Source organism: Saimiri boliviensis (genome assembly GCF_048565385.1).
Source record: "Saimiri boliviensis isolate mSaiBol1 chromosome 12 unlocalized genomic scaffold, mSaiBol1.pri SUPER_12_unloc_1, whole genome shotgun sequence".
Lineage (NCBI taxonomy): Eukaryota > Metazoa > Chordata > Mammalia > Primates > Cebidae > Saimiri > Saimiri boliviensis.
In genome coordinates, this window is record NW_027412497.1 from 130516 (window position 1) to 150923 (window position 20408).

General features: G+C 49.8%; 1 protein-coding gene across 5 annotated transcripts in view; it reads left to right on the top strand.

Moving 5' to 3' along the window:
* LOC141579866 (SH3 and PX domain-containing protein 2A-like) overlaps window positions 1–20408 on the top strand; it is a 267812-nt gene that overhangs the window by 93735 nt on the left and 153669 nt on the right. For all 5 annotated transcript variants that reach the window (XM_074392497.1, XM_074392499.1, XM_074392495.1 and 2 more), the window contains one exon: window positions 4693–4768. In XM_074392497.1, the coding sequence (XP_074248598.1) occupies window positions 4693–4768 (76 nt within the window). The remainder of the gene's footprint in view (window positions 1–4692; window positions 4769–20408) is intronic.

The following is a 20408-nucleotide window of genomic DNA, read 5'->3' on the forward strand; positions in this document are numbered from 1 at the left end:
GAGTGAACTCGGCTGGGCCGCGGTGATTCGGCTTGCTTTTGAGTCTGAGCCTGGACATTTGCTTTTGTTGCAAGTTGTCTTGTGGGCCGAAAAGGTGTGCCGTCCCTAGCAGCTAATTAGCTGTGCTTCCGTTTCTGGTGGCTAGTGGTCCATGAGGGTGAGAGATGACTGACAGGGACAGCAGCCCCAGGACTCTGCTGGCTTAGCCTGGTGGTAGGGTTAGGTGACAGGTGTGGCTGGGCTTAGCACCTGTGAGGCCCCACGCAGACCCGCTGAATCAGAACCTGCCAAGAACCGTGGATGCATGCGGAAGGTTGTGAAACCCGGCTCTAGAGCTAGCTCCTGAGCTCCTTCATGTGAAGACTGCGGGTGTGTATGTGTGTGTGTGTGTGCAGCGTGTGTGGTGGTGGTGTTTTGACGAAGTCTCGCTCCATCAGGCTGGAGTGCAGTGGTGCGATCTTGGCTCACTGCAGCCTCTGCCTCTCAGGTTGAAGCGACTCTACTGCCTCAGCTGGGACTACAGATACGCACCACCAAGCCCAGCTAATTTTTGTATATTTTTTAGTAGAGATGGGGTTTCTCAGGCTGCTCTGCAAACTCCTGGCCTCAAGCAGTCCTCTAGCCTTGTCCGCCCAAAGTGCTGGGATTACAGGCACGAGCTGCCACACCCAGCCGCGAGGCTGCAGTTTAACTTATATTTCTAGCACCTAAGACAGAGCCTGACGTGGAGAAGGCGTACAGTAACTGTTCTGGAGGAAAGGAATGAGTGCATGAGGCCTGCCTGCCTCCGCCCACTGCCCACTCCTCAGGGCACCACATTCCCTCTGCACTGTGACTGAGAATTGAAGGCTCTTAGGTCTGAAAGAGATGGAGGAGTCAGAACATAGGCATGTCAGAGCTGGGGGAAGAAAATGAAAAGTTTTTGTAGCCTAACTCCCTCAAGCCCCGGAGAGATACAGCAACTTGGGTGAGGTACCATCACTTGTGTGGCACAGCTGGTCACCTTGTTTTGGGAGGCAGGTGATGGAGAGAAGAACAAATCATTTCATACCTGGGCCCATGTTGCTGAGCCCACCATCTCAGTACTGTGGAGCATTTCTCAGAGGCCCCAGTAACATGTTAGTTATCCATTTATTAATTCTCATTCTTCTTATGGAAAAGATTTAAGGTATTTATGAACATGCATAGAATACAAGATAAAAAGTAAAAAGGAATACATTGGTATTAAGGAAACGTGCACAGACGCGTGAACAAGGGTATTCACTATAGTGCTGTATATAGCAGTGAAACGTCAGAAACAACCTAAATCTCCAACAGTAGGGAGTGGGTAAATACACTATGGCTCATCCAGACACTGAAATTCTGTGTCCCGATTAAGAATGCTGACCGGACGCAGTGGCTCACGCCTGTAATCTCAGTGTTTTGGGAGGCTAAGGTAGGAGGATCGCTTGAAGCCAGGATCTTCACAACAGCCTCACAGTGAAATCCCATCCCTACAAAATAATTTTTTACACTAGCTGGGCATTGTGGCGCACATCTAGTCCTAATTATAACAGAGGCTGAAGTGGGAGGATCACTTGAGCCCAGGAGTTTGAGGCTGCAGTAAGCTATGATTACACAGTGTACTCCAGCCTGGGCAACAGAGTGAGACCCGATCTGTCGCGAAAAAAAAAAAGCTGTATGAAAGTATTCATTGATATGGAAAAATGTTTCATTATATAGTGTAAAAGTATTGGTGGGTTTGTTTTATTTGCATGCATGGGAAAATGCCTAGCAAGGATAGATATTCCAAAATATTAATGTCAGAGGAGAGATTATGAGTGATTCTTACTCTCTTTTTGACCAGCCACTGCTTCTGGAACTTCTAGTTTTTTCCCTTAGTGAACATGAATTACTTAAGTCGTAATGTAATATAGAAATGAAATTTACAAAAACAGTATGGGTGAGGAAAAGGAAAAAACAGTAATCTGAATCTGTGTAGAATTTATGTGAAAATGAATTAACTTTAAAAATCCTTTGCTGAACATGTAGGTGTAGGAAAGAAAAAAAAAAGTCCTGTTTATAGTGTTATGGCCCAGTTGCTGTTTTTACACATAGCAGGTAATTATTAAATGTTTGAGAGTTTGACTTCAACATTGAAAACTCATGTGGCCAGGCGCGGTGGCTCACACCTGTAATCCCAGCACTTTGGGAGGCTGAGGCAGGTGGATCACTTGAGGTAGGGAGTTCGAGACCAGACTGGCCAACATGGCGAAATCCCATCTCTACTAAAAATACAAATGTTAGCCAGGTGTGGTGGCACACACTTGTAATCTCAGCTATAAGAATCGCTTGATCCTGGGAGGGAGAGGTTGCAGTGAGCTGAGGTCATGCCACTGCACTCCAGCCTGGGTGACAGAGCAGGACTCTGTCTCACAAAAAAAAAAAAAAGAAAGAAAAGAAAAGAAAAAGAAAAAGAAAAATTCATGAGCCAGCTTTTGCTAAATATCCATCTGTATTCAGGGAAGTGAAAGTTAATCATGCTGCAGTCTCTCTCTTGTTTTGAATGGAATCACCAGTGACCTGCCCTTCATTATATGGGATCTAAATAGCCTGGGTATGTTGGGTAATTATTATGCAAGAGACAGTTCTAAAATTGTGTATTAGAGATGGATGGGTGGATGAAGAGATGGATGGATGGAAAGGGATGCACGCGCACACACACACACACACACACACACGCACACGAGTCTAGCCTAGGATCATGCTATAGCTTGGATATTTATTCCTCCCAAACCTCATATTGAAATTTGATACCGAGTGTTGGAGGTGGGCCTAATGGGAGGTGTTTGGGTCACTGGGGCTGATCCCTCATGAATAGTTGGTGCTGTCCTCCTGGTAATGAGTGAGTCCCAAGAGAGCTGGTTAAAAAGAGCCTGGCACCTCCCCCTTGCCCTCTGCTTCCTGTCTTGCCCTGTGATCTCTGCACACGCCCGCTCCCCTTCGCCTTCTGCCGTGAGTGGAAGCAGCCTGAGGCTTCACCAGATGCCCAGTAGAATTGTGTGAGCCAAGCTAAATAAGCTTTTTTTTTTTTTTTTTTTTTTTTCATAAATTACCCAGCCTTGGGTATTCCTTTACAGCAACACTAAACAGACTTTCACCACCTCCAATGCTAACATCTTGGTCCAAGTTGCCTTCAGCAGGATCCTAACTGGTCTCCCTGCTTCCACCTTGTGGTCCATTCCCTGCACCGTAGCTAGAGCCGTCTTTTCCAAGTGTGAAGCAGATCATCTCTCTCTGCACAGAACCCTCCAGGACTTCCCCTTCCCTCACGATAAGCCTCGAGTTTTCACCACAGCCTCACCGGGCCCTCCATGCCCTGGCCCATCCTGCCTCTCAGATCTCACTGGCTGTTCCTCTGCTCCTGGCTCATACTGCTCTGGCCACATTGCCCTTGTCTGGTTCTTTGCATGTCCTGCTTCCCTGCCTGAAAGGTTCTCCCTCTCCAGGGTAGCTTGCTTCTCGCCCCCTGCAGGTCTCTGCAGAATTGCTAGCTCGGGGTCAGGCCTTCCTTGTCGCCCTATATAAAGTGACAACTTGTGTTCTGTTCAAGTACCTTATCCTACTCGATTTTCCTCTGCAGCACTGATCTGATCTTCCCTTGCATATGACATATTTATTTGTTTACTGTTTGTCTCCCTCCACTAGAGTGTAAACTCCCAGAGGGCAGGGATTTTGTCTGTTTTCTTTACTGCCCTTTCCTTAGTGCCCCATGCTGTAAAGTACATACTCAATATATATCTTAAGGACTGATTGGACTTCAAAGATCATGTGATTGATCCGTCTTATTCTACCAAGGAGGGGCCTGAAGCTCAACCTTGAGAGGCTCCATTCTTTGCCTGAGGTCACACAGCTGGGGCAGCAGGACTAGATCATGACTCCCCTCCTGCCTGTGCCTCGGAAAGGAGATCAGCCACACACAAAGGGGCCCTGGCCTCATCCATCCTGTGTCCTGTGCGTTTTTCCCGTTTACATAGAATTTCAGCCCAGAATAGCAAAGAAAAAACAGTTATTTCTCCAGAACCCTGGAAACTCTTCCAGTGGGTCTGTCCCTGGAAAAACAGCAGCGATCTCAGGGTGGGAAGGTAGGAAGCGGAGGAGGGGTCTTCCGGCAGCGGGGGCAATGGGATGGATTTGGTTTTGCAATTAAAATAACAGCTGAGTCTGTTTCCACAGCACAGTTCGGGAAGGTGGGTGGTCTGTCTAAAGTATCAGGCGGGGCCTTCCCCCATCCTCGCCCAAGAGGGTTTGGGATGGCCCGTGGCTGAAGGATTCACATCACAGATGAAGTAAGAAAGAAACTGGGCCCAGAGGAGCCTCTGGAAACTCTATGGGCAGCCTGGCCTGAAAGCCTCTGGTCCCCACTTCAGCCTTCCTTGGGTGATCTCCTGACCCCACCCGCACCCCCACCCCCACACACACTCCTACCTGCTTCCTGAGATTGGTCAGTTGCCCTCTTTGATGCAGAGAGAGCTTTGGCCTCCTCCCTCTCACGCCCCATGCAGTTTGTTAATCGTCTGTGAAATGAGGGATCTCAGCCGTTACTCATCCGTGTGAGGACAGTGGGGCCCTGGAGCAGTGGAGTGGAGTGGGGAAGGGATGATGAGGAACGTTCTGGTCTTCTGAATCCTGTCCCTCTGTCTGGCTTCTCAGATGCAGCTTTTGGATAAGTTTCCAATTGAAGGTGGCCAGAAGGACCCCAAGCAAAGGATCATCCCCTTCCTCCCAGGTAAGCACTGGGTGGCTCCACCCAGGGATGGGGATAAGTGGGGAAGGATTGGTCCTTCCTTAGTGGGAGAAGAGGCTACTAATCAGCAAATTCTGGGCTGGGCAAGCATGGGAATCTGCATAGGAACAGTTCCCCCAGGGTATTTGGAAGCTCTGGACTACGAAAGCCTCAGTCCTCCAAATGGCTTCTCCCACTGTTGCAAGACCGTCTCTGCTGGCTCCTGGCCTGCAGCTTCCGAGGAGTTTCTCCAACTCCTGGACTTTGGTCTCCTTTTCACAAAAAGCACAAAGAGACCAAGTTCTCCTGTGAGCGGACGCCGAGCCGCAGGCTGAGCTCTTTGTACTGACTCCTGTTCTAATCACAGATACATTGAGCACTCTCCCTGGCCTCATCTCTTTCGGTCCTCACGTTGCCTTATACAGAAGAGGCAGCTCACAACATTTTGGAGCATGTTTAAGGCATTCAGTTATGTTATGTAATTTAGAGGAAAGCTCAGGTGTATCATAACCTGTTATTTTGATGATGTCTTAAGTGTGTATAGAGATTTATAGCTACGGAGTGCTTTTTTGTTATCATATGCACATTGCCATACTGAGGCGTGTACTACAATCTTCCCCAGTGGCTGAAGATGTTGGATTCAGACAGGTTAAAGAACTGCCCATAAGCCGGGCGCAGTGGCTCATGCCTGTAATCTCAGCACTTTGGGAGGCCGAGGTGGGTGGATCATGAGGTTAGGAGTTCGAGACCAGCCTGGCCAACATGGTGAAACCCCGTCTCTACTAAAAATACAAAAAAATAAGCTAGGTGTGGTAGTCCCAGCTACTTGTGAGGCTGAGACAGGAGAATCACTTGAACCCAGGAGGCAGAAGTTGCAGTGAGCCAAGATCACACCACTGCACTCTAGCCTGGCGACAGAGGGAAACCCTGTCTCAAAAAACAAACAAACAAAAAATGCCCATAAAAGTGGCAGAGCTGAGGCATAAACTCTGGCCTCCTGGTCCTGTCGAGCAACACTATCTCCTGGCTCTCCAGAACCCCTGCCATTCCCTAGGAGAGCTCCCTTCACAATGGGCTCCCCGTTGGGCTCTTGCTGGCCCTGGACTTGTGCAGGTCAGCCTCAGGACCACAGTGATCCATCTGACCTTGGCAAGAGGAGGGCCTGCATCTTGCTAACCCCGGCACACTGCCAGCCCACAGCCAGTACCTACTTGCTGATTTGAAAACAAATGTAAGGGCACCTCCCTCACAGAGTGGCTCCTCTCTGAAAGGTGTTTCTCCTGTGTTCCTCCATCCTCAAAAGCAGCGAAATATGTGAGTGCCTGTCACCGCCTGTCCCCGGAGTCTTATGCTATATATAGCTAGAGCTAATTTAGCTACAAGGAAGAACTTCTAAATCCCAGTTTGGGCAAGACCGGAACCAGTCAGCGGTGGCGTAGGGAGTCTCAGCCCCTGGCCTCCCTCCACGGAGGCAAGGGATTGCTTCTCCATTCCTGGCCTAGGAGTTCATATGGGGTGACTTGTGTGCCTTGCTTGGCTTTGCACTGGGTCTTAAATGGAATGGCCAGCATCCAGATTGGTGACAACCTTAGATGGTTGTAGTGTCTGTAAGCTCGGTGCCAGGGTCTGGTAGCCCAGCTGGGACACTGTGGGCACATGTGTCCTAGAGGCAGCCTGAGGCTACAGCATGGTGGCCTGGCCTTAGGGCATGAAGGTTGTCTGTTTGCTCCAGAAGAATGGGCTTCTTGGCCGGTCTTGATGGCTCATGCCTGTAATCCCAGCACTTTGGGAGGCCGAGGAGGGTGGATCACCTGAGATCAGGAGTTCAAGAGCAGCGTGGCCAACATGGCGAAACTCCATCTCTACTAAAAATACGAAAGTTAGCTGGGCATAGTGGCACATGCCTATAAGCCCAGCTACTCAAAAGAGATTGAATCCTCAATCTCAAGATTCCATACCCGGAAAATACAGCCAACACCAGAACTGTCATTCCTGACCCCTGGGTCAGGGCTCCCTTTCACATCAGCTGCCCAGGAGCCAAGAACACAACAGCTGCCACAGGACTGAGGACCTCTCTGACCTTCAGTTTCCTCTTATGGGATTGCAGTGAGGATTCAAATAATTTATGCAAAACACTTTGCACCATGTCTGTCTTACAGTACATACTCAATAAATGGCAGTTGTTAATTAAGAAAGTCACCTTCCCCCACACTCCCACACAACCATCATCTACTGGGCAAAGTCAAGCATGGGGACACCTTCCAGCCCCCGTGCAGATGTGACCGGTGCGTAGCAGGTGATACTGTCAGGAGGAATGAGGCTCACTTGCCCCCACCCCGTGCCCTCCTTTTCCTGGCTTGTCTTTTTCCCTTGCGTTTCTCCAGCAGGGTTCCCTCTGAGACTCTTCTGTTCGGCTCACTCAGTCTCCAGGACTTCAGATTGGACATTGCTGGTCATTTGGAATCCTACCCTGAGGCTCCCAAGCCCTGTCCCTGGCCTTCCCCCTGCTCACTAGAAACTGCCTTAACCCTGTCATGCTCTGCTCACCCCTTAGCTCGGACATGAAGGGAAAAGACTAAGGAAAAAATCACCCAACACACTCAGAACCTAGCCAGGGCAAGCTGAGTGGGTGTGAAGATTCCCCATCCACCCCCACCGCCCTGATGCACCGGAGTCTTAGGAGGAGAGGGTGTCAGAGAAGGGCAGTGATGAACACTGCCTGCCTTAAGTCAAGTTCCTTGAATGCAGAGCCTGAGGCGAGGATTCAGCTGCACGTGGCTTTTGAGGTTCTGCTCTCCTGTGAATTTCTTGTGGCAGGGAAAGAAGCAGGATGGGGCAGGGGAGGAAGTGAGGCAGAAATGTGGGTTCAGCTAAGTCTAGCCTCCACCTGGTCCCACGGGGAGCTCTGGAGGGTGAATGGTACCACAGAACTCTCCCGTCTTAGAGGACAGCTTTATACCACCCCCGACCCCACATCAGTCATCCATTGTCTGTGGGTTGCCTCCTCCTCCGAAGGGTGTGGAGCATGGGCACAGGGGCTCTGATGGCCAGGAGCATGCATCTGAAGAAGGGCAGCTGGGACCCCTAGCAGCAGCTCATACTCACAGCACTGATGGGAGGAGCCTCCGCTGGTACAAGGGCTCTGGAGAGCATCTGCTCTGCACGCTGACATCAGCTCGGGACTCTGCTTCTGCTTCCCTGCCTCTAGGGAGGGTGTCTGAAGCCACCTGCCGATTCTCCCAGGCTTACCTTCAGCAGCAGTGACTCAGCAGAACCCCAGAGAACTTGACAGTCTCACAACCCAGAGAGGGTTAGGAGCCAGCCTTGGGAACAGCCTTACCAGCCCTTTGCCTCACTTGAAATGCCAGAGCAAGGAAATCCCAAGGGGTGGAAGCAGAGAGCACCCATTATTTCCAGAAAGGTCTCGATTTCAGCTCCAGAGATGCTGGAACGTGATGAGCATTTCTGCCGCCCAAGTGTGGGGTCTGGGGGATGTGCTTGGAGTGTTAGGACAGCTGATTCGCTTTGGCCCACATGGCTGCAGGCTCATGGCTGAGGGCTCGTAGAAGTGACTGGCGTGTGGAGCTGACAGAAAGCAGCAGAATTAGAGAAGAAAGGAACCCACGGCTTGGTTACATGCTTGCCCATCTGCCAGTCACATCCTGGCAGAAAATCTCACACATGGGCCATAAGTCTTGGGACCTAGGACACAGGTTTGTGATATGTCTGGGTGGTGTAATGACCAGAGTTCAGGGTCAGCCTATAGATTTTTTTTTTTTTTTTGAGACGGAGTTTCACTCTTGTTACCCAGGCTAGAGTGCAATGGTGCGATCTCAGCTCACCGCAGCCTCCGCCTCCTGGGTTCAGGCAATTCTCCTGCCTCAGCCTCCTGAATAGCTGGGATTACAGGCACGCGCCACCATGCCCAGCTAATTTTTTATATTTTTAGTAGAGACAGGGTTTCACCATGTTGACCAGGATAGTCTCGATCTCTTGACCTCGTGATCCACCCGCCTCGGCCTCCCAAAGTGCTGGGATTACAGGCGTGAGCCACTGCGCCCGGCCAGCCTATAGATTTATAAAGTGGTGAGTGCCCCGGGCTCCTGTGGTCAAAGGCAGAAGCTCCATCACTGGAGAAGCGGACTCAGGCAGTGCCCATGGGCCCTTGGGGGACAGATGGAGGGTTGTGCAGTGGGGCTGCAGTTGGGGGTAAGGATTGGGGGTCTGAGGGTAGGGCCAACAAGGTGGTAGAGTGGGGAGCCGGTACGCTGCTGACCCAGGGATCTCACATTCCATACCCATCAAATCCTATGTAAAAGTTTGTAGGGGAACTGCCCACGAGAGAGCCCCCTAATGGTTTTCACTGCTTTCTGGACCCTGGAAGTGAAACTCCTCTGTGCCTAGGACCACCAGCCTTTATGAAGTCCGCAGAGTCCTGGAAGGGCTAGGAGAAGCTGTGGACCCCATGAGGGACTGGCAAATCTCCAGCAAGGCATCCTGGGAAAGAAAATCCAGTAGCTTCACCGGCAGGAAGAGGCAGAGAGTTACTCCAGAGCCCAGGCACCCTCAAGAGTGGTGTGAGGGCAAGGGGTAGAGGGAAAGGAAAGGAGCCCCTCCAGGCCTATGCCTCCAAACCCCATATTAGGTGAGACCGAGGGAGACACGCCCTTCTCTTTTGCTGGCCTTTGCAGCCTCCCTTTGACAAGGCCCTTATCCACTTCCGTCATGTTTCTATCATAAGGCTAGATAAGGGTGCTTTGTTAAGACACGTTGGGCGCGATGGCTCACGCCTGCAATCCCAGCACTTTGGGAGGCGAGATGGTGGGTCACTTGAGGCCAGGAGTTCCAGACCAGCCTAGCCAACATGGTGAAACCCGCATCTCTACTAAAAATGCAGCAAAAACGTTGGCCAGGCATAGTGGTGCTATAGTAGCTATAGTCTCAGCTACTCAGGAGACTAAGGTGGGAGAATTGCTTAGACCTAGGAGGCAGAGGTTGCTCGCCAAGATCGTGCCACTGAACTCTAGCCTGGGCGACAGGGCGAGACTGTCTTAAAAAAAAAAAAAAAAAAAAAAAAAAGACTTACTGATTGCTCCTAGTGTGTACCTAGCCTTGTCCTAGCACTGTGCATACCTTCTTCCCTCCAGTCTCACTGCAGGTGGCTTTATCCCCATTTTGGAGAGAAGCCGAATCACTCTTCACTATCACTTAGCCATACTGTGGCAGAGCTGTGATTCTGGGGCCGTATTGCTTTCCTTGGGCAAGAAGGAATTGCCACAAGAGCTTCAGCTAGACTCTGTCCTTGTCCTTCCCTTCTTGCCTCCACACCTCTGGGGTTAGGGACCTGAGAGGTTCTGCCTGAGACAGAGCAGACAGTCGAGTCCCTCCCTCAGGCCGTCATTGCTATGTCATGTTTCAGGAGTGTCCTGTGTGGGGAAGCAGGTGGCTTGAACCTCACAGGGACTCAGGCGACCTGTAAGGGCTCTCTCATTCCATTGAGTGGCTGAGGTAATTACTCACCAGCACAGAGTAATTGACATATTTCTTGCAGTTAAACCAATTAACTTGTTATTATTTTAGTGATTACAAATAAGATAGCCCAAGGCTTTCAGAGCACTGTCTTTGTTTAATTACGATCTAACAGGTTTGGCTATTTGGTTTCCTAACAGCATTTTTAAAAACTTCTTATTTTGAAATAATGAGAGACCCACAAGAGGTTGCAAAAATACTAGGCACTCTACATCCCCCGCTCCAGCTCCACTGCTGTACTGCGGGGTGGCTGGCATGATTCCCATTTTAAGGAGAGGTCAAACCACTTTTCACCATCACATCACTTCCCCGCAATGGTAACATCTTGTGTAACTGCGGTATGTTATCAAAACCAGGAAATGAATATTGGCACAACTCAACGAACTAGACCACAGGCCTGAGTAATTGATTTTTATTTTATGGAGGTGGAGAGTGTATTAAACAAGTGTGCCAGCGGGGCTCTAGGAAGGAGGCAGTGGTTTGATAATGGTCCCTAAGAAACTCCACTCCCAGGCCCAGCCTCTCGGCATTCCCAACCTCCACAAAAAGGTGTATTCCAGCAACCTATGCAACTTCAGCTCTTTGAAACAAATAACATTATCTTTTAGGTGTCCAAAGTGTTATATTTAAAAGAGGCATGTAATAAATCCTGTTGCAAAGCAAGGCACTTTTTTTTTTTTTCATTTTCTTTTAAGTATTCATGGCTGGGTGCAGTGGCTCACGCCTGTATTCCCAGCAACTCAGTAGGCTGAAACCAGAGGATCGCTTGAGCATAAGAGTTTAAGACCAGCCTGGGCAACATAGCAAGACGCTGTCTCTAAAACAAACAAACAAAAAACGTATTTTTACTCCAGCTCTCTTTTAATATTTTGTATATGTGTGTGTGTGTGTGTGCGTGTGTGTGTGTGTGTGTGTGTATATACACACATATATATACACACACACACACACACACACACACATATATATATATATATACTTTTTTTTCTTGAGACAGAGTCTTACTGTGTCACCCAGGCTGGAGTGCAATGGCGCAATCTCTGCTCACTGCAACCTCCACCTCCCAGGTTCAAATGACTTTCCTGCCTCAGCCTCCCAAGTAGGCGGGACTACAGGTGTGTGCCACCATGCCCAGCTAATTTTTGTATTTTTTAGTAAAGATGGGGTTTCACCATGTTGGCCAGGCTGGTCTCGAACTCCTGACCTTGTGATCCGCCTGCCTCAGCCTCCCAAAGTGCTGGGATTACAGGCATGAGCCACCGTGCCCAGCCCACATGTTTTTTTAAAATACATATACATATGTTTTTAAAAATACATATACATATTTAATACATATGAAATATATATATGTATATATATTTGAGACAGAGTCTCGCTTTGTTGCACAGGCTGGGGTACGGTAGTACAATCACAGCTCACTGCAGCCTCCACCTCCAGTGTTCAATCTGTCCTACCACCTTGGACAAGTAGCTGAGACTACAGGTGCACGCCACCACACCTGGCTAATTTTTGTTCTTTTTGTAGAGACAGGGTTTCCTCATGTTGCTCAGGCTGGTCTTAAACTCCTGGACTCAAGTGACCCACCTGCCTTGGCCTCCCAAAGTATTGGGATTACAGGTGTGAGCCACTGCACCTGGCCTGGTTTATGTACATTTTTATACTTTGGGACTTCTCATATTCCTCCAAGTTTCATAGGTATAATAAGACAGGCTTGGGTGAATGCCTGCACATGCAGTGAGCTACGTTATAGGAGGGGAGCCCACATCTTTTTATAATGGACAGTTAGCAAACCCACCCTTTTGTTCTGAAGATAGACACTATCCTTAGTCCAAGACTATGTGCAAACCTGCCGTATGCTCCAGAGCAAGGGACTACCTCTGACTTCAAAGGCTGTTTGCTAGGCAAGCACCTTTGAAAAGGTCATCCAAAATAAAAAGCAGTTAATGCCTTGTTTACAAGACATATACAGCAGCAGCAGGCCCGGGGAGAATTGACTCACACGTGGGCCTTGGTGCTTTCTGAGGGCTCTTGCGTTTTGGAGGAGTGGGTAGAATCAAGTTCCATAGGAAATTAGGCCAAGCGTCGTGGGGTCACCAGCCTCTCAGGGCAGCCTACTGTTTACTTGGAATTTTCTGCCTTGTTTTAGAAGACGATTGTGGAAAATCCATCTCCTGTTGCCCGTCCTGGGATTGGAGTAGATTTCCTGTGTATCCTGAGTTTGCTGGCCCGAGGAGACTCCCCAAGAGGAAATGGTCATTACGGCATGAAGTAGAGTGTGTAGCTGCTGATGCAAAAAGCAAACAACTGTGACCAGGGACTGAGGGACTTCAGAAGCCAGGCACTGGGGCAGAAAGAGCTGCACTCCCTCTGCAAAGGCTGTGCGAGGTTCCCCTCCCACTAGCAAGCCATCTGTGTCTCTGTGCTGGCTGGCACTGGGCCTCTGGGCTTCCAGAAAGCCCTTCACCCTAATAGCTGAGTTAGCCCCATGCATAGCTGCCCATATCCCCAGACTGATGAGTCATGGAGAAGCGAGATTGCTTAGGGAGAAAAGTGAACCTAGAACCATAATCAAGGTAGGCGCTGCCAGCCTGCAGACAGCCTCGTGACCTTGTGAGCTTAGAGGTATATTTTTAGCCGGCAGGCATGCTTGGTTCTTTTGTACTGACTCGCCAGTTTACATAACGGCCCCTTAATGAAGAGGCAGTTTGGAGCCACAGTGCAGAGGGTGCTGGGTGAATTGGAAGCATGCTCTCTGGGGCCTTCCTCTCCCAGCCCCCAGAGCCCTGTGCAGCAGATCCGGTATTTGTTCCAGCATAGAAGGAAGCAGGGGGAAGGGATGTCTTCAGCTAGAGCCGGTCCATGGCTCCCTCCCTGGGCTGTAGGTGCCTGTGTGTGTCTCCACCAGGAACCAGCCGAGAAAGCCCTTCCTGAAGGGTCCTCAACGCTACGGCTCAAAGATTTCACCAGAGACTGTAACCCCCAAAGGAGAGAGGTTGAGAAGTTTCTGGGCCCCACAGGTGACCTGGGATGTCAGGAAAAGCCAAACTATGTGATGGAGAAGGAAAAATAGGGTCTGTTGGTAATTCTGGGGTTTAAAAAGGTCAGCAAGATGATAGGCCTGAGAGGCACTGTGTGTCATCTTAGACGCAGCTTGCCTCCAGCCTCCACTGGAGGTATCTTGTCTTCTCTTGCTGTAATTACTGCTTCTCATCCCCAAAAATCAGTCTCCCACTCTGTAATCTAGACAGGCAGTTCTCAGGGCCTGTTGTCAGCAGCTGACTCTGAACACAGTGTGGAAGAAATGTATTCATTCATTTCTATCACAGGTATTTATTGAACACATACTATGTGCAGCTCTGGCCACTAGTGATATGACTAAGAACAAAGTAGGCCCAGCTGTGGTTCTCAGGAAGTTTAACTTCCAGTGTGGGAGTCAGAAAGCAGACAAATAGATAACCAATTTGCAAGAGTGATGAGTGCCACAGGGAAAAATAACCAGGTCATATAGCAGGTGCTGCAGCTCAAGACATCAGAGATTAGGTGGTTGTAAAGGGCTTCTTTGCCGAGGTGACATCTGCACTGAGTAGGCATGGGATCATCAGGGCCCAGGGGTGCCAGGCTTGGGGGACAGCAAGGACAGTAACCTTAGTGGGACCAACGGTGTGTGTTTGAAGAACAGTAAGAAGTGTGTGGAACAGTGACAAGGGCTGAGTCACCCAGAGAGAGCTGGGCAGATAGGACTTGTGGAGCCAAGAGACTCCAGAACAGCTCCACCTGTGTGTTTGTGAGCTGTGCCATCTGGCTGAGTCACACCGATTCCAGGCTCTATTGCCTCGTCTGTCAAATGGGTTGATCACGAGATAGTTTGGGGTGACGTCATGAGCAGTTAAGACATGGAAAGCACTGTGTGGGCCGCAGCAGGAGAGGGCTGGTGCTGCAAACCTGTCTGTGCACGTGGCGGCTTTGCCACAGGACACAGATACGGGGTTTCCTTTGCTCTGCCCTTGGCTTGCCCTTCGCTCTGTGCTGAGTCAGCTCTTCCCACCGCAGCCCAGGCACAGCCACACTTCCTGCGGTTCTTTCCCAGCCTGTGGTAACTTGCATAGCAGCAAGGAGCTTGTTTCTAAAGAGCAGACGACCCAGATGGCTGGCTGATCTGGGCTGAAAGGTGGAGGCCTGATCTCTGATCGTGTGGCAGTGTCACTGTCACTAGCTCTGCAGGCTCTCAGCTGCAGAGCCTCCAGGTCTCGCAGGGAGTAACATGCTTTGCAGGTGTCAGCTACGCAAGGGCTTTTTTCACTTTTGAAAGGTAGATTTGTCTCCCAAGCCCTTCCCGTGTGACATCCCACATTTCAAGACCAGGAAAAGAGCCAGGCCACCTTGTTAAACTTGCTGTGTGCCTTCCCAGTCATTCTAGAAGGGAATCAGCTCCTGAACACCTACCCCAGACCCTTTGTCCTGGATGGATTGTATCCTAGGTATCTTCCCCAGAAACTGATCAGGGCAGAAAAGCCTGTCTCGTTTCATGAGCCCAGTCTGTCTGTGTCATCTAAGGTGCAGAAAATGCACCGGGCCTGAGTCTCCAGTGTCCCAGATTCTAGTGCACCCTATGCTAATCAGCGTGGCACAAAATGGAAGAAGTTAAATTTGAGCAACCAGGGATTGCCTTGCTTGTTGGCAGAGTCACCAGAAAGTGGCAGGCATGATTTCAGGGCTTGGTGACACTCCTGTCCTTTCCCCTCCAACCTCTCCCCCTGGAAATACATTGTTTTCTTGCCCGATGCCCAAATGTCCTTTTACAAGGTCAGATCCTTTCCCTCCATGCTAAGAGAGCACAGTTACACCCCGGTATCCCCAGGGATGGTGCTTCCAGCCAATTCACACTCTAGCATAGATGGCTGACTGGATGGTTACTGAGACCAGGGTTGATAGAGATGAGAGGGCAGAAGGCAGCTGAGGCTGGAGACGGAAGAAGGTGCTAGGCCTCAAAGGCCTGTATGGAATCCAGAGAAGGGGCTGTTGGGAGCTTTTGTGGAGCGGAGAGGACCAGCTGGGGTCCTGGAGAGGCAGGTGAGAGGGCATGGTGGCTTGGCCTAGGCTGGGCCCTGGGTAGAGGGAAGTCGACAGGTCTGTCTTAGAGGAACAGCCAAGAGGCCATGCTGAGGGATTGAAGGTACTGGGGAGGGGAATGATTATGCTCGCAGCTCTGGGCCGCCCTGGCCAACATGGCAGAAGGAGCTTTTCATGGCACCACCACTCGCGACTCCTGCCTGTGGGCTGCCTCCTCGGGGGTGAAGGGAAAGGGCCTCCCCCCTCCTCCCTGGGGTGGCCAAGGCCTCTGGAGCACATGAAAGGTGCTTTGTGGTGGGCAGCCTCCCTCCCCAGGAGCCTCTGGGCACTGGGCACTCTTGTTTCCGGGTCCAGGTTTCACTGGGGGGTCGGGAGGGGCAGCAGCGCGTGGCGGTGGTAGAGGGGAACACTGAGGCGCATTGAGAGGGAGCTCCGGCCCCCCACGCCTTCTTAGGAGGTGAGGGGTACTGGAGGCAAATCCCCATAGTGTCCCTGGCCTAATCCCCCACACTGCCCTTCAGGGTCAAATGGACCCAGGCTCAAGGACAAAGCCCCAAGCCAGAGGTCTTCCCTGGCAGGGACTGAGCTGCCTCTAGGCATCGCCTGTGTGAACTGATGTGTCATTCATCCGGGGGCTGCCTGGCACCCAGTAGTCCCATCGTTCTGGGCCCTGAAAATACCTCCTCTCCCTTCACCTCCACAGTGCCCAGGACTGATGTCTACTGAGGAGGCCCCAGGATGCCAGGATGCCTGGCCTCCAGACCACAGTCGGCCCCAGGGGACTGGCAGGCTTGAAGATGGAGCTTGTTCACCTGAATGTACCTTTAGAAGGGAAGGGAGGAGGCGAATGCGGAGGGTGGGAATTGGCTGGTGACCTCACCTGTCTCTACCTGTCAGGGACAGCATGGCCTGGTGACCCCCATACAGGCTTCAGCCACCAAGATCGAAGCTCATGCAAAGTAAAGGGGCTGGGCTTCTGTTTCTCCCCAGGCCCAAACACTTGAAGCCAGATTTCGCCTTAGTGAGGACACATTTGGGTGAATCTCATACAGAACTTCCAGGGACAGGAGAACTTCCCAGCGAGCAGGGGCTAGGTTCTGAGCCCTGGCTTTGGGCTCCTTCAGATCTGGGTTCACACCGGGGCTTTTTACTTGGTGCTACTTACCTGAACCAAAACTCTGCTGTTTTCCATGGCTGAGATGGTGAACTATTGTACTTCCACAGTGGAGGACTTAGAGCCAGACAAACCTGGGGTTCAAATCCCAACTCGGCAGGCTGGGCACAGTGTCTCACACCTGTAGCCCTGGCTACTTGGGAGGCTAAGGCAGGAGGATTGCTCAAGCCCAAGAGTTTGAGACCAGCCCGGGCAACATAGTAAGACCCTGTTTCAAAAAATAAAAATTAAAAGAAATCCCAACTCAGCCTCTTCATAGTTGTGTGACTTTGGGCCAGTTTTAATCAGTTTAATTCTGAACCTCTGTCATAATCCTCTGAATTATGACAACCTCTCACAATCCCAGGTTGTTGAGAGCCTTACACACACCTGAGCTGCCCACCTGTTTCTGTTATTCAGTGGGGTGAAGTTTGGGACCAAGGAGCTCGCTAAGGTTTTTATTTCAGAAGTTCCTTGATTGGAGATGGGCAAGACTGGCTGAACTCTCTGTGGTTTTGAAGACAGCGTGGCATGAGAACATGTAAAGTTTATGCCTGGGGCCGGGCGCGGTGGCTCAAGCCTGTAATCCCAGCACTTTGGGAGGCCGAGGCGGGTGGATCACGAGGTCGAGAGATCGAGACCATCCTGGTCAACATGGTGAAACCCCGCCTCTACTAAAAATACAAAAAATTAGCTGGGCATGGTGGCGTGTGCCTGTAATCCCAGCTACTCAGGAGGCTGAGGCAGGAGAATCGCCTGAACCCAGGAGGCGGAGGTTGCGGTGAGCCGAGATCGCGCCATTGCGCTCCAGCCTGGGTAACAGGAGCGAAACTCCGTCTCAAAAAAAAAAAAAAAAAAAAAAAAAAAAAAAAAAAGTTTATGCCTGGAGTTACGTTATACGTTTAGGAGGGAAAACAGGCTCTTGTATGGAATCTCTGGAAAAAAGTTAAGTCAACAAAATAAAGTGAAGCCAAGCATTGTGGCACGCTCCTGTGGTCCCAGCTACTCAGGAGGCTGAGGTGGGAGGATCACTTGAGCCCAGGAGTTCGAGGTTACAGCGAGCTATGATCATGCCCCTGCACTCCATCCTGGGGGACAGGGTGCAATCCTGTCTTTAAACAAAATTTGTTTTAATTTCAAAAAAGAAAAAGAGCAAAGTGAAATTTGAAAGGAGCAGATTTTGCTCTTCTCTATAAAATAATCGTTGCAGACCTAAGCTTCAAAATAAAGGAGGCGGGGGCTGGGGGGCGGGGTAGGTGAGATGAGTGAGTGACGGGTAATTTGGTGGCCAGGTGATTCTTCTCTGATTGGCACATTTGTTACACTTGGCCTCTCATTTCTGATCTGAAAGATGAATCAGACAGTTTAATAGTTGGTAGTTGGTGAAGCTGGCTTAAGTAAGACCTATGTGGTCTTGCTTACCAGGAAGACTGGCTCCTGAAAGAAAGAGGGCGAAACAGCTGTTCACGATATGAGCCCAGTGGTCCAGAGATGTTGACTTGGCTCTAGGGAGGAAGTTGCAAACAGCTTTCTAAGGAACTTTGTGTGAGGCTTGGAACTTTAACAAGTGAAACTATCATAAATGAGAGAGAATGTCTACTTAAGGATTATAGGTACTATTTATTAAGCATGTACTTCTGCCAGATACTGTGCAAAGGGTTTCATGTGCCTATGTTATCTCATTTAATGACAACTCTACTTGCACATGAAGACTCACAGGCTAGAATGGGTGCATGACTTAGCCAAGGCCACTCAGCTAGTAAGAGGCAGAGCTGGGGTTCAAACCTGGTTCCCTCCACTTCCAAACTTCCAAGCCCAAGCTCTTAATAACGATTTTTTATTCTTTTGTTTGTTTGTTTGTTTTTGAGATGGCGTCTCACTCTGTCACCCAGGCTGGAGTGCAGTGGCACAGTCTTGACTCACCGCAACCTCTGCCTCCTGGGTTCAAGCAGTTCTCCTGCCTCAGCTTCCTGAGTAGCTGGGATTATAGGTGCCCGCCACCACGCCGGGCTATTTTTTTTTTTTTTTTTTTTTTTGGACTCTTAGTAGAGAAAGGGTTTCACCATGTTGGCCAGGCTGGTCTCAAACTTTGACCTCAAGTGATCTGCCTGCGTCAACCTCCCAAAGTGTTGGGATTACAGGCGTGAGCCACTGCACCCGGCCTTTGACCAGTATTCTTTATGTCCTTGCCACAGAGTGGGATTGCCCAAGAGGTACTGTCTGGAGATTGACAGTTAAGATTTGGTATAAAATGGTGGGTATTTTGCCTACACCAGGGTGTTTGCATATCTTTAAACCTTGTTTCAAGTTTTATCTCCTTTATACACACACGCACACACACACACACACACACACACACTCACATTAGAGGTTGTGATCAATGTTTTCCTTTTAATAAAGTATCACATTCAGGTTTTAGCTAGATTATATTTTCTCAGTTACCACAGATTATTCACTTAATCTGTCAACATCTACCATCCACCTCGTGGCAGATGCTGGAATTGCAGGCATAGTGTCCAGAAGGAAATAATTGCATTCTGGAAAGCTGGCTCTGGAAGCCCAAACCTGTGAAGTTGCTACGTAATGACAGTCATCATAGATGCTATTTTCTAAACCATGATTCAAAAGTACTAAAGCAAGGAAGAAAGATGTCCCACTTTACTGTTATCTTTCTATGTGACTTCTAAAGCTGAGAAGTTTTCCTTTGAGGCACCAAATAGAACCTTAGGAAAAATCAAGGGTTTTACTTACTCATCCCTAAAACTTGGTGAGGGAGGAACTCTGGGCCTGAGGTCTGCTTCGCTGTCCCATTTCTTTCGCTGCCACTGACAGCAGTTTCTCCAACATTAGGTTGTTCTGTGCGTTGTAATAGATTTGTATTTATTAGTTCAGAATCCCCCATAAGGATGAGTCACAGCCCTTCTCTGAGCCTGAGTTTCCCCGCATCTGTGAAATACAAGGATTGGACTTGATGCTGTCTAGGTTTTCTCATCGTCTCAACATTTTGTGATCTAACAACTATTAAGACCGAAGGAATAAATGCCTGATAATGGAATATCATGCAAAGGGGAAAAGATTTGAGGAGAACTAGAGTCCTCTAGGCCTGCCTCAAATCCTACTATACTGGCAGCATGTGGCTGCCTCTGTATAAGGCCAGCCTTGTACCCTTCCCACCCCCTCGTCCACTCCCTCATTTCCTTTGGAAGGCAGAGAAAGCCCCCTTGTCCGGAATGTTTCCCTGCAAAGGGCTCCTGCGGAGAGACTGCACACACAGGCACGACTTTGACCTTCACCTTTGCCCCTCACTGACATGGTGAAAAAGGGTTCTTATCCTCCCTTCTCTAGGTTTGGGGAGGCAGCGAATCAGCTAGGGTGAGGAGGAATTCAATGAAAATATAAATAGAAACGTGGTCTATAAATAACAGTGCCCCAAAATATCAGGAGGCATGAATACTGGCTGGGCAGCAGACAGCCACAAATCACGGAGGCCTGGACAGGGAGTGTGGGTTATTCAGTTGCTTTTGTGTCTCTCGGGATGCTTCCAACTTGCTGGTGGGCTTGAAGAAACCCTCTCTCTTTCTGGGTCCTAGAAATGTCCTCTTTGTTGGCAACATTTGTTGCCTCCCTTGCACCCATCTCTCACTAAACCTTCCTTAACACCGCCCGGAATTAGGTGTGGTGCTTAATCCCAGCAGCATGTGACTTGGGGAAATTCAGAAGAGATCTCTGAGCTTTCGTTTTTTTTTTAATCTGTTCTCATGAGGATTTTAAAAGCTGGAGATTTTGAAGGGCAAGAACCGTATCTCATTTCATCTTGGTTAACAGGGTGGAACCTGGGGCCAGATAGCCTGGATTCATATCCCCATACTGCTCCTTACCAGCTGTTTGGCC